Genomic DNA, 14,949 nt, shown 5'->3' with positions numbered 1-14,949 from the left:
GATCCGGGTTCCTTGATGTAAGTCGGACATTTGCCCAGGCTCCTTGCCAATCAAAGTCATTTTCCAGGTCTGGTATATCCCTCCTCCAGACATTGTCTAGTTGAAGGGTTTCATACGAGGACGTTAGTAATTGATAATAAAAACCTGATACAAAACCTCCCAATGTATCTCTTTCATAGAAAAATTTGTGGTATCTGTGGTGTTCAATTGGTATGTGTAATGGAACACCGTGAGATCTCATACAAAGTCGTAACTGTATGTAAAAAAGCCATGTGGACTCGGTGAGGTTAAACTTTATGCATATTTCGACATAACTACAGAGGCCCTTGTTATTAAAAATATCCCCTAATGAGTGTATGCCTCTTTCTTCCCATATAGGGAATCTTATAGGTCGTTTTCCCATTAAGAGAGCATTGTTATTGAATATGGGAGTGTGATTATGCCATACTTGAGGGTTAGGAAATTTCCTTTGTGTTTCCCGCCATGTCCTGATTGCATGGGTTATTATTGGGCCAAATTCTCGCTCACAATGCTTGATTGAAAGTTTAGTGTATGCTATGTCTTTCAATCTCTGTGGGGCTACTATGTTTTCTTCTAATTTTCTCCAAGATACCAAAGCCTCGGGGTCAAACCATATCTTCTTCAATGGTCTTAATGTGAAGGCATTAAAATATTGTAAAAAATCTGGGACTGCCATGCCACCGTCTGCTTTATTTCTCTGTGCGGTGGATCTTTTTATGCGAGGTGGTTTGTTATTCCAAATAAATTTGTATGTGGAGGTTTGTAATCTTTTCCAGTAGCCCTCTGGAGGAGGTAACGGAAGCATTGAGCTGAAGAAATTGATTCTTGGTAATACATCCATCTTAACTATTGATACCCTTGCCTGTACTGAGTTTTTAAGTTTTGCCCACCTGTCCAGGTCGTCCTTGATTTTGTTCTGTATTTTTGTGTAATTGTGCTTCACCGTTTGTCTTATGGTGGGAAATATTTCCACACCCAAGCATCTGAAATGTTTGACCATGGGTATCGCACCTGGGAGGGTTGTCTCTTTTTTTGCACTGGTGTTAAGAGGAAGAAAAGCCGACTTAGGCCAATTTATTTTAAATCCCGATAAATCACCAAAGTTCTCTATCAACTTGAGTATAAGCGGCAATGTGTTGTTGGGGTTTTGCATGAACAATATTACGTCGTCCGCATATAAACTAATTTTATGATGTGTGCCCTTGATTACTATTGGTTCTATGTGTTGGGATTGTCTTATAAATTGTGCTAAAGGTTCTAATGATAGATCGAATAGTCCGGGACTAAGAGGGCAACCTTGTCTGGCTGAGCGTGATACCGGAAAGATATCGGAGATGAATGTGCCTGTTGTAATCCTGGCCGATGGGTCCTTGTATAGTACTTTAATCATATCAATGAAACCTTTTCCTAACCCCATCCTTTCCAATACTGCCCATAGAAACGACCATTCCAACCTGTCAAATGCTTTCATAGCATCCAGGGATAGTATCGCCTTAGGTGTGATGTCCTCTTTGTCTGTATCTAGTACGTGCAGTATTCGCCTTATGTTATCATTGATCAGGCGACCTTTTATGAAGCCTGTTTGGTCCGGATGAACTAAAGACGTCATATGCTTTTGCAATCTGATGGCTAATATCTTAGAGTACAGTTTGACATCGGTTCCGAGGAGGCTTAAAGGACGGTAACTACCGCACTCAGTGGGGTCTTTGTCTTTTTTGTGAAGAACTGAAACGAGTGCGGTATTTTGGTGTTCAATGAAGCTTCCCTCTTTGACTGAGTATAAGATCATATTTAGTAATAAGGGTCCAAATATGTCCCAGCAAGAAATGTACATTTCTGATGGGATACCGTCAATTCCCGGAGCTTTGCCGTTTTTCATTCCGGATATGGCCTTCTTGAGTTCTTCTAATGTGATCGGTACTTCTAACTGTTTAGCGTCTTCATCCGTAAGTTTAGGGAGAGTAATTTGATTAAGATATGTGTCTAATTTGTCTTGATCAAAGGTCGTTTCTGAGTTATATAAATCGGAGTAGAATTCTTTGAATGTATCGTTTATTATTTTGGGTTCTGTTACTAGAGCTTGTTGTTTCCTAATGGCAGTTATATCTGCACATTTTGCATTAATTCTTAGTCGCATGGCTAATAGGTGACTAGGTTTAGAACCTTGGAAGTACTGCTGTTGTCTAGTGCTGCGTATTTGCAATTCCGATTTTTGTCTGTACATTGCTTTGATCTCTGTCTTTAGAATGTTAACTTGGTTATCTAGTCTAGTAGAGTTGTTGTATTTTAAAGAATTAAAAAGCGTTGAGTAAAGCGTTTCCATTTCAGACAGTTTTGTGTTTTGATTTTTGCGCAATATGGAGGTAAATCTATCCGAGAAATCCTTGATCATATTCTTTACCGACATCCATAATATTCTGGGATCTTGCACCGAGTTAGCATTATCTTGTAGGAATACTGTGAGAGCTTCTTTAATTTGTGTAATGAATTCCTTGTTGTTAAGCAGCATCGAATTAAAACGCCATCTTGGGGCCCGGGTAGATAGTGTACCAAATGTTGCTTTCAGGATTAAGTAGCAGTGATCTGATAGCGCATTGGGTGTCATTTCCACTTCATATTTATCAAATATTCTCGGGGATGCAAAGACGTAATCAATTCTGGATAGTGTGTTGTGTCTCGCCGAACGACAGGAGTACTTGCGGGTCATGGGGTTAAGTGAACGCCATAAATCAGTTACTCCTGTTGATTTCGACCAATCTTTTAATGCTTTAGATGAATTCTTTTGTTCGCTGGAGAAGGAAAGGTAAGTTTTGTCCATCCTTGGGTTCCAAATGGCATTAAAATCCGCACCTATTATATATGAGTACTCGGGATGGTTTAACATTTCTCCTGTTAGTGAAGTGAAGAAACCCACTTCGTACAAATTCGGGGCATATACCGCTGCCAATGCAATTTTCCTGTTATTGTGTATAATCCTAGCTATAGTTATGCGCCCCTCAGCATCCGACCATACCCCTTTCAATTCGATATTTAATTTGCGTCTGACGACTATGGCTACCCCTCTAGTTCTCGTAGCAAAAGAAGAGTGACTAATATTATGGTATATGTTATCCGCTAACGTATTTATGTCTCCCTCTAAAATGTGCGTTTCGCTTAATAGAGCCACGTCCACATGTTCTTTTTTCATCAGTGTAAGCACGCTTTTGCGCTTGTGTTGTTTGTTTATCCCACCGGTGTTCCATACCATTATATTCAAACTAGCCATAGTCTATGCATGTTTTCGTGTAGTTTTTGGTAATGTTTCTGGAGTATGAAGCTACAATAGATGCACATCCAATTAATGAGGTCCCGTTGAGAGCTGAGCTTAAAAACATATATATATACAAATAAAAATCCCCTATTTTCCCCTCACCCAGAAAGTCGAACATGCCTGTGTTCCAAGAACACATCCTCCGCGATTGACTTTCTCCCATGGTCCACCGGATTGCCCAAACTGAGCATTGTAATCCTAATTTTCCTATGCTCATTGCCATAGGATCTAACATTTCCATTCTATTGCAATAGAATGTCGCTTTTGGTCTTGCACCTTCCCTTACTGTAATGAAGTATTGTGATAAATAACCTAAAGATAAAAATAAAAAATAAAATAAAAAAAGAGAATAAACCTTTATCGACATATTCCTTTGAACCCTCCACCAACGTGTGGGGGAAAAAAAAAGGAAAAGATTGTAGAGTAATATTGACACCTTAATGTGAAGAACATTGGAAAAGAATAATGTAAGTTAAAATATATTTAAAAAATATAGAGTAATATTGACACCTTAATGTGAAGAACATTGGAAAAGAACAATGTAAGTTAAAATATATTTAAAAAATATAGATTAATGAGAAGAAAAAATTAAATAAAATAAAAATCAATGGAAAGATATAGATAAGGAATAAGAGATAAATAATTATCAACGTGGAGAAGCCACTAGAACCGATTTAACTGATTAGATAAGATAGAAAAGCAGCGCCTTTTAGCGCTTCAATGTGCCTTTAATGGAGTGATTACTTAAATTGTTAGAATAACCTTGCTGTGCTCATACGTTTATGTGTGGTTAATTTTAAAGTATTATTAAGGACTGATTGCACTTAATTTAATTTATTATCTGCTATGTGTATGCACACCGAATGTTATTGTTAGAGTTGTATGCTTCGTTGTCATGGTGCCTTATATTCTAGAAGGTTGTAGAATATACTAGTGCCTAGACTATTTTACATTCCAGAATGATCTAAGAGACCCAGGGCATTTGAGCGATAAACCCAGAATATTCCAGATAGATCTTTTTGCATTGATATTTATTTGTCCCCTCAGAGACCAGAGACTGAAATTATAATGTATTATGAATCGTATTATACACAGTACACTTTGTTATAGACGACTTGCATATCGTTTGCTACTTTGATGAACACAACAATGTCATTCCAACACTGGTGGAATGACCTCATTGATGAACACAATAAAGTCATTCCAACACTGGTATATATTTAGAGAGAGGCTTAACTGATTCCGGCATTTTCGTCATGCTTTGGGTTATTTGCTACATTTTGATTCAGGAAATCCTCAGCTTCAAAAGGTGTATATGGACCTGACCTGCGGCCGTTATTGCCCAAGAATGATAACAGCGCCGGATATGCTAGCCTTGGCTTGTAGCCGGCTTTGTACAGCTTTTGCATCACATCTTTGTATGGTTGACGTCGGATGATGGCCTCTCTGCTCAAATCTTCGTAGATAAATATTGGTTTATCACCATACTTCAGCTTCCCACGTTGGTTGCGAGCATATTTGATGATGTCATCCCTTGTTGTAGTTTTCCGCAGAGTGACAATGATGACTCTCGGCCCGTTGATACTTTGCCCCTGGGAACCGATTCTGTAAACTTGTTCCACTTCTGGCACTTTGTTTGGATCGGTGTTTTCCAAAATCGTTGATAACTCTTTTGGAAAGTTGATGTCTTCGCAGTTCACTGCTTCATCAAGCCCCACAATGCGGATGTTATTCCGCCTGTGGTAACGATGGGTTTCTAGTTGCCTCTCCATCGCTTCGTTTTTAAGCAATTTTATTTCCCTCCGATATTCCTCTTTAGCTCTTTCCATCTCTTCTCCCATCTCTGTCAAGCCACCTTCGTTCGCTTTGACTGCTTTTGTGTTTTCTGTCACCGAAATCTCCACTGTCGTGATTCGCACGGACTGCAAAGCGACCGCTCTCATAACCTCTTCGAATTTAGTATCGATGTGTTCAACGTGTGCTTTGGAAGCGACCATCTGTTCTTCTACGTGTGCTTTGAAAGCGACCATCTGTTCTTTTATCAGGATAGTCAGAGAGTTGAAGTCGGGCTGTGCAACTGAACTGCTTGTGTCAGTTGATGTTATTGGAGCAGTGAGGGATCCGATGGATGTTTTTGCTATTATCTTCTCAAAATCGCCTGCTTTTTCCTTCACGGTACTTTTTTCTGATGTTCCTGTTATGTTGTCATCTATTGTCTCCATCTCGGGGCCAGTTGTCCTTGGTCCCTGTGTATTCTCCTCTATATTCCCCGCGTCGGGGCTTGTCCCCAACGGATCTGCCACAGCGTCGCCTGTCATTTTCCTTGAGCGTGTTTCAATCGGCGCCGTTAGAATTGCTGTGTCTTGTTTCCTTCCACCCTTTCTCTTATCCTTATCCATGTTGTCTTTTTGATATAGTTAGTAGAGGGTCTTATCAATACATACGATGTGGTCTAATCTCTTTTGGTATTGTCCAAATAAGGTTTTTAAACGAAATTAACGATAACGGGAGCGGAGCTGTAACCAATTGCGTGCGCTACATATTGCAGCTAAACCGGAAGACCCACTTCTATCCGAGCTCCTGGGGGGTTATCAAAGAGCAGCTGGCTATTCTCAGTCCTCGCTCCACAAGGGTGGAACGAACTCCCCACCACAGTCAGGACAGCTGAAACCTGCCCAAAACTAAAAACAATATCTGAAATAATATCTGAAATGTACCCTATTATGCTACAAATTTTGTATACAACTACCTATCTTGCCAATATGTCTATTTGACATGTTATATAGACATGATATGTATATTTGACGAGCAATGCCACTGACAAATTTGAATTCATTAAGGAAAACTGTAATGTATAGAGCTATGTCAAACTGGAACAAACTGCCATTACATCTAACACATATTACCAGTAAGACAAGTTTAAAAAATAAACTGAGAACAGCGATTTCACAGAAAGAAATAATTTCATGATATACTTTATTTTTATTTTTTTTGTATCCAAATTAGGGCATTTGTGTGGTGGTAGGGGAGAGTTGGGACCTCTGTGACCTCTCCACTTCTGTGGAGCTTCATTCACGTAGACAGACAAATTACTATTGTAGTGGCCAAAATCCAAAACAGGTCTGTCCTATAACTCTATTTGAATCTTCCTTTCTTGGCCACTTGTAGGGCTGGGAAGCAGTGTCAGACTCGCAGTCGCAGAACAGAAACCACTGCACGTTTTTGTTGCTCTTTTTGCTCTTTTAATGTCCAGCAAGAACAAAATATGAAAACAATATCGTACATAGAAAATAAACAAGAGGTCCTAATAATCTCGGGAACAAAAGGTTGCGTCTGCGTTGCAGGCCACGTGAGTGGATCGATGCGGCCGAGAAATCCGCTCTTCGCTCTTTAAAGCTTGGTCCGCTCCGCTAATCGCTCATGTTGACCCCGCCCCCAAGTCGCTCTCCGCTCGCTCGCCGCTCACCTTGAAACCGCGCCAGATCGCTCGGCAGATTTTTTTTTTTTTTTTTGGAGCATGGTGTAAATGAGCTCAAACTACAACAGTCTACACCCCCTGGGCCCCTTAACAATTGTTTGTATTGAGCCGCATTGTAATTGTACCCATTCTGCAATGTTAAATAACGTTGTTTATCCATTCACTAGCTGTGAGGATTCGCCTGTTCCCTGGACCTTTTTTTCCCTTTCCTCACCTCACCAGCCCCCACCCTTGCGAGAATTTTCCCTGCCTCCTACTCTTCACCAGCCCCCACCCTTGTGAGAACTTTTGCCTGCCTCCTACTCTTCACCAGCCCCCACCCTTGGACATTCTGTTCCTCTACCCTCACGCACCTGTTGGGAGTTTGCAATCACCTTGGGAGAGTACATAGGTGGCAGGCTCCCTTCCAGTCCTGGTCGGGTCGTTCTGTATCTGTGTCTGTGTTCATGGAGTTCTGTACGTTACCATTCTGTACGTCACCATCACCTGCCGCGTCTCCGGCGTGAGACGACGGCCCAGCCATCACCACCTGTCGCCGTTTGCCTGGAGTGGGACACCGTCTTCGCTCTCTAATTCTCTACGGGAGGTTTTCCAGTGTTCCCACTCCAGACGTCAAGGCGGCACGCCATCGCTCCCGATTCCACGGGAGGAAGGCGTCTCTTCGTGATCCTCGTTCCTGGGGTGAGGCTCGTCGTCGCTCCCTAGTATTCCACGGGAGGACGGCGTGTTCCCATCCCGGTTCCCTGGGACCCCCTTTGTTCTGCGCTGCCCGTCTGCAGCATTCGAGGAGGAGGAGGAGGATCTCCGTGCCCGGCCCCTGCTGTCGGGCCACTGTCTCCGTGCCCGGCACCCGCTGTCGGGCCCCTGTCCCCGTGCCAGGCCCCCGCTGTCGGGCCCCTGTCCCCGTGCCAGGCCTCCGCTGTCGGGCCCCTGTCCCCGTGCCAGGCCTCCGCCGTCGGGCCCCTGTCCCCGTGCCAGGCCTCCGCCGTCTCCGCCGTCGGGCCCCTGTTCCCGTGCCAGGCCTCCGCCGTCGGAACCCTGTCCTCATCCCTGTAAGCAGCTCTGGCCCTCGCCCTGTCCAAGGCCTTAACCCTGTTCTCTGTCCCTGTCTCCAGCCCGCCTCTCCGGGCCTCTGTCCCTGTCCCCCTCTCCAGTGCCCCTGGTCCTGGCCCTGACACTTAGCCCTGGTCCTTAGCCCTGGCCCTTAGCCTTAGTCCCTTAGCCTGTTCGCCTCTTAAAGGCACAGTGCCGCATTTTCCAGATTTCCTTGTCTCTAGTGTTTTTGTGTTCTCCCTTAAAGGGACTGTGCCGCTTTTTGTTCTATAATAAATATTTGCCCTGTTTTGGCTTACACTCATACCTGTCTTGTGTTGTGCGATTGGGGTCGGTTACAAACCATAACACTAGCTCTATTAAGCGATGATAGGCTAGCCGAGCCACAAAGCTATGGTCGCTGCCATTAACGTTAGCATGTAAGCTAACGACAACAACAATGGTGTCGATACTTTTTCTAACAGAGTGACAAAGCCTGAACAGGATATCACAGGTTCACCCTTCTCATTGGTTGAAAATGGCCTTCATGTTTGTACATCGCCATCTGTTGCTTTGGCATTGTACTGCATGTATATATTACATCAACAGTGTTAAACCACTGTGAGCGGCCTGGGCCCCGTTCCCCGTACCTGGCTAACTGAGTTAGCCGGATAATTTCCAGTATAGCTTGACTTAAGCCGGACCTTTCTGTTCCCCGAAGTCGGATTTTCTAAATCACCATGGTAACAGATCAGAAAGTTTGAACCTGGTCCGGAGCAGGGTTAAGTTCAGTTAGCTGGATGAACCATGGCCACGCCCACGCAAAGAAATGCCAGCTCGCTTCCTGAAATATTTCTCACAGTCTAGATCCCATTATACCATTCTGAATTATGTTTCTGTGCTTCGTTTTCCTAGAGGGGGCTTTTGAAATGTATAATAATAGAACTAAATGCTGATAATAAATCATATTCAGCCTATAGATTTACTTTGTCCTAAATAAAATAATGCACGTCATATACGGCGCTCGGAGTGCGATACACGCTGCATGTGGTTATTTTAATAACGGCGCATTGCAAATGTGAATCCCGCGGGGATATTTTTAATGAATGAAACCTATCGGCCGCTTGGCTCTGATTAGTTTCATATATTCTCCGCTGTAGATTTGCTTAACGGAACGCCCGTATTGTGTTTCATTCAAGCATAAAATTGAAGTGTCTATGAGTGGATTGTGGTTTTTGTGGATTATGAATTACGAGGACTCTGAGGATTGTTGAATTGTATCATCACTCACACGTTATTGTGATATTGTAACTGGGATTAAAATGTCTGATGAGATGCGCTGTTTGACGGATTTGAGAAATTGAATGAGCCGTTGACGTCACATTAATGCATTTGAGAATAAAGAGATAAAACTTCATTCAAAAGAAAAATATTCGAAACACGGGTCTCTTGTCCATTAATGGATACACAATAAATATATCCTGTCTGGCACAGTGGTGCAACGGCTAGTGTGTACTCGTGTCAAGCGGACGACCCGAGTTCGAGACCCCGCGTTTCCAATATAAATTTTTTCGAATATAATATTAATGATTATACGCAAAAGTAGCCTAGTTTTAAGTTAAAATATTATAAATCTACATGCATTGAGGAGGTCATTCTTTATATAGCTCTCAACGTGCACCAAATTGAATTATTCCTACATTGCAAAAAGAAGAAAAAGACTAGAAGAAGGGAGATTCGAACGCGGGTCGTCCGCGTGAAAGTCAAAACGACCAACCGTCACACCACAGTGCAGATAAGTAAAACATCCACCATACATCAATCAATGGGTAAGAGAGCCGTATCCTTATTCTGAAACAGTTGAACAAATTATTTTCGCTAGCAAGATCTCATTTGATTATTCAACCCATAAACCTACTGCCAGCAGGCACATTTAAAGAAATATAATCTGATTGATTGGGGTAATGAGGGATTTAAAATTAGCCTATAGATTATGCATTTAACTTGTCGGCGAGGCTATTGAGCCGCCTGCAATCTGTTAATAAAGTTTTAAATCAATCAATCAATCAATGCCGTTAGAAAATCAGGATTTCTGCTATCGACACCTGCTGTCTTTTCAACTGAAGCGGCCGCGCGCACTTATCCTGGGTATCAAGTCTGGTTCGAGTTAACGAGACTGAATCAGCGTTCGAGGAACAGGAAAATCCCGGCTTCAAACATCGGGTTAATTGAATCTGGATAATGGGACTCTTGATCGACTTAGTTGAACCAGGTACGGGGAATAGGGCCCTGGAGTGGATTGGAGCTGAGGAGAACTCTCGCTCCGGACGTCGCGCCGACTCATTTTAAAACCCACTCCTCGCTCACGTCAAAACCGCCCGCTCCGCGCTCCGCGCCCCGCGCCGCTCACATGGCCTGCTGCGTTGCGTGTCAATGACAGTATTGCTGCTGCCTGCTGCCCTGCCGTCACACGCCGCACCTGTGGCTTATAGCGTTAGCCCCGCCCCATTCACCTGAGCAAAGCGCCCCACTCACTGAAACAGAGAAATGTATTAATGCAGGTTCAGAATGAATCAAAACAGTTAAGCTTAAATGCGGCTCTTACAACTATCTTTACTGTCATTATTAGTCTTTGTTTTGGTGTTGTTGCTTGTACAATGTGCATGGAAGTATTGTTTTATTCTGATTGTACAATAATTTTATGTTTGAATGTGTTATGTTATTTTGAGAGGATCCCAGTAAGAGTAGTTGTTACTGAGGTAACAACTAATGGGGATCCTAAATAAACTAAACTAAAGATGTACCCCTCCTGCTAAATCAGTCAATTGTAAATTGATAGGGGGGCACTTCTTAGGGGGAGCACCATAATAAGCGCTCGTCATTCTTCATGTGCACTTTTGTAAATATATTTCTGCTGTGTTTCTTTCCTTTTGTTGAGGTTTACCACGGCAGCTTTTAGCCTCAAGTCTTGGTGTTCTTGGTGATCTATACTTTACTTCCCCCGCGCAGCGCAGCGAGTCCACAGACCGCACGCCTCCGAGCTGCCCTCTCTGCAGAGCCACTCTGCTGCACCCAAACACACATGTTAAATCCATCTCATTAAACCTTCAAGGTTACATCTCCAAAACACATCAAAGTGCTATACCTTTTTTCAAATGAGAAAGAAGCATTGCCGGCCAGTGTACAGGGTTGCCTCGAGGCGCGGGTTTCCAAGTGCGTCGGTGTCTTCGTTACACCACACACACACACACACACACACACACACACACACACACACACACACACACACACACACACACACACACACACACACACACACACACACACACACACACACACACACACACACACACACACACACACACCACCTCCTCACAAAGCACATGAAAGAGATTCAAGTGCATGTGGAAGTATGTTAAAAAAAAAAGTACATCTGAAAGTAAATACCCACCACTGTGGAAGGGTCGGATGGCCTTCTCTGGTTGAAAGGCGTAATCATCACTGGTATTTGTTTCTTTTTAAAGCCCTTATTGGTAAACGTCCCTTTGGTAAACATCCCTTTAATAATAAATACATTTTATTTGGTAGCGCCTTTCAGGACACCCAAGGTCACCTTACAGATCATAGAAAAAAATCGAAATAAAAAAACACAAGGCAGTTATAAGTCAAGGTTTACAATAAAACAACAGGATAAACTGTCTTGTTTTGTAAGCTTGTTGTCACTGTAAATGAGGGTAACCTCATTGTTTTACAAGTTTAAATAAAGGTTTGACATTAGGATTGTACAGCTTCCAATATGCAGGGACGAAGAGAATAAAACAAAGACACAGTCCGAAGCGTCAGGGCGGACTCTCTGAACATAGGTGAGCCGCCACTAGGGGCAGCGTGTTTAAAGGTGAACGTGTGAGTGAGCGACTGAATGAGTGGCTGACAGTGGCTCCGGAGGTAGAGCGATCATCTTGTAATCGGAAGGTTCCTGGTTTGATTCCAGCTCCTCCCGACTAGCATGTTGAAGTGTCCTCGAGCAAGACACTTGCTCGAGGACTTGGAGTGCGAATGGGTGAATGTGAGGCATACGTTGGTTGTAAAGTGCTTTGGATAAAAGCGCTATATGAATACAGTCCAATTACCATTTAATTATACAGTACATACCACAGTTGACTAATGGCACTTTTCCACTGCATGCTACCTACTCGACTACTCTGCCTTTTCGGTTTTCCATTGCCGAAATGTGCGGATGGTACCTGGTACTTTTTTTAGTACCTGCTCTGTCGAGTTCCCAAGGGGGTAGAACAGGGACTAAAAAGTGACCTGAAACACTGATTGGTCAGAAGAGAAAATCATCACCACTGCATCATAGACCACACTGCACTTCCGTGTTACATTGAGCTCATGGAGGGGAGAAAAGGAATGAATGTGGCTGAGAGCCTTGACATTAAGTGGTTGTTGTGGCTGTGGTGGTGCTGGAGACATGATCCAATATACTTTTATACGCAGCATGAGTCTCCTGAACAAGTCGATCTGCACTTTCTCGGCCGAGCTATAGTCACTTTTTCGCACCTACTCCCGAATTACGCATGCACAGAGAGTGCAAGTATGACAAGACATTTGTGTAGACTACTATTTCAGTTCATCTCATGCTTTCTGAAAACGCTTATATATTATAAAAACCACTAAGTGTCTCTGACTCTTAACTTATTGAGCGCCATGCTCTTTCCCCATCTGTACTGCCTGGCGCCAGCTTTTTTTTGGACAATTTTCACGATATTTCACGATTTTTGTAGAGCTATTGTATATTGTATATTATAGCTATGGAGACAATAGTATGGCTCATTTGACAAACACTATTTATAGTCCAACATGTAAAAAAGCGTTTGTTTCTACATACCCTCGTTCGTTCACAATCCCAAGATAAACATTGCCCTGTTTCAAAATAATCCAGGCTGGTTTTTTAGATTGTGAGATAAAGTGTGTTTTGTGCAGCGTATGCGCAAATCTCGCGGCTGCTCGCTTGAAACCTATATTATTACCAGGTCAAAGGTAAAAACATGACCTTGTTTCTTCACAAAGCCGGGGGGGGATCATTTATCCGACGCTGCGATCATACAAACGCATGTTTTATGATGGAGTTTCGGTAAAGTACACATAAAATAGACGTTACCTTTGGTTTAGAGGTACTCCATTTCTCACTTCGAGTCCAAAAGTGTCTTGAATCAGAACAGGATCAATACATATAACATTAGGTAGCCCTCATCCGTCGTCTTCATCTGCTCGGGCCAGACTATAGATGGAGCCGAATAGGTTTCCTCATCGGTCAGTTTGATTATAGTTTTTTTTTACGTTCAGTAGAAAGCTATCTGGCTACATGTTAGCCTAGCTTAGCACAATGAATGGAAGCGGACATGACCGGTTAGCCTTCGGGAGAGGTGTTAGTTGGACAATGCCTAGGCTAACCGGTCATGTCTGCTTCCATTCATTGTGCTAAGCTAGGCTAATGTGCAGCACAGATAGTTTTCTACTGAACGCACAGAGAGGTAACTGGTATCTATCTTCTTGTCTCTCTCTTTAGGAAGGACAACGATCTTCGATCCTATTAGGACTTTGAGTCGCTCGCCGTTAACCCCTTGTTTCTTTTTCTTTTGTTTCCTTATCTGCAGAAATCGAAAAGCTTCAGAAAGATGAGGGGAAGGAAGAGGGGAAGGAAGAGGAGAAGTTCATCGACGTCGTCATCAACAAGAACATGAAACTGGGACAGAAAGTGTTAATACCAGTCAAACAGTTCCCTAAAGTAAGTACCGTGTGGGGCAGAGGATACTCAAACAGTTCCCTAAAGTAAGTACCGTGTGGGGCAGAGGATACTCAAACAGTTCCCTAAAGTAAGTACCATGTGGGGAAGAGGATACTCAAACAGTTCCCTAAAAAGTACAGTAAGTACCATGTGGGGCAGAGGACACTCAAATCATGTCATCATTTGGGAAGATCAAGTTTCTTTAATAGTTGTCATAGTAAAATACAGAACACTTTTCCATGAAATGGACTTTTTTCTGTATGAGCTACTGAGAGTGTGCTAGATAAAATAGATAAAACGTATAAAATAGAAAAAGTCAAGAGTACGTAAACAAAAAGTGTTCAGTCAAATCAATCAAATCAAATCAAAAAAGAGTAACAGTGAGGTACAATGCAGCAATGGGATCAGGTACAACTTAGGGTAAGGTGCAATGAGGTATGAATTGTAGTGCAAAACTCTTTACCAATAAATATAAAGTGAGTAGAGTTGGTGTTACGGTGAGTGTTTATTTAAAGTGAGTGTGTGCGTGTGAGTGTGTGTGCTGTGACTGTGAGTGTGATCATGTATTAACTTTGATGATGTGAGGATATCTACTGTCAGTGGCTCTTGTATAGAGAGAGTCACTGAGTATAAATATCTTGGCCTGTGGCTCGACGAGAAATGAACATTTAAGTTCCATGTGGAAAATCTTGCCACTAAACTGCGACAGAAAATTGGTTTCCTGTACAGAAACAGATCCAATTTTCCTCTATTTAGTAGAAAAATAATTGTGGAATCAGTCTTCTTATCAGTTTTGGACTATGGTGATGTAATTTATAGGCATGCTGCGGCATCAACTCTTAAACCTCTGGATTCTGCATATCACTCAGCTCTTAGATTTATAACTGGTGACAGATATGATATACTCACCATTGTGTCCTGTATGATAGGGTGGGTTGGCCTTCTCTTGCAGAAAGGCGCAATAAACACTGGTATTTATTTATTTTTAAAGCCCTTATTGGTAAACAACCTGTTTATATCTCCTCACTGTTAGATTGGAATATTGGAACCTATTCAACTCGATCGAATGACTGGATGGTTCTTAGGGTTCCTCAAGTTTGTTCTGAGCTAGGGAAGTCAGCCTTTTCCTTTGATGCCTCTAACTCATGGAATGTCCTTCAACTCACGCTAAAATTGGAGGTTCTCCCTTCCCTTGGAATGTTTAAATGTATGATTTCAGACCATTGTGTGACTACCTGTAACTGTTTTAGTTGATATTTTAAAATAATTTTTTAAACGTTTTTAATTTGTTTTACTCTGGTGTTTAAATTTCTGTGAATA

General features: G+C 42.4%; 1 protein-coding gene across 1 annotated transcript in view; it reads left to right on the top strand.

Moving 5' to 3' along the window:
• The window catches only part of khdrbs3 (KH domain containing, RNA binding, signal transduction associated 3), a gene marked incomplete at its 3' end in the record, with an annotated part of 234,070 nt that overhangs the window by 96,514 nt on the left and 122,607 nt on the right, over positions 1 to 14,949 (top strand). The window contains exon 2 of the mRNA XM_084312684.1: positions 13,499 to 13,629. Within this exon, the coding sequence (XP_084168810.1) occupies positions 13,499 to 13,629 (131 nt within the window). The remainder of the gene's footprint in view (positions 1 to 13,498; positions 13,630 to 14,949) is intronic.

Source organism: Notolepis coatsorum (assembly GCF_963971535.1).
Source record: "Notolepis coatsorum genome assembly, chromosome: 4".
In the NCBI taxonomy this organism is placed as follows: domain Eukaryota; kingdom Metazoa; phylum Chordata; class Actinopteri; order Aulopiformes; family Paralepididae; genus Notolepis; species Notolepis coatsorum.
The sequence above is the reverse complement of the archived record's forward strand: the minus strand, read 5'-3'. Positions and strand labels throughout refer to the sequence as shown.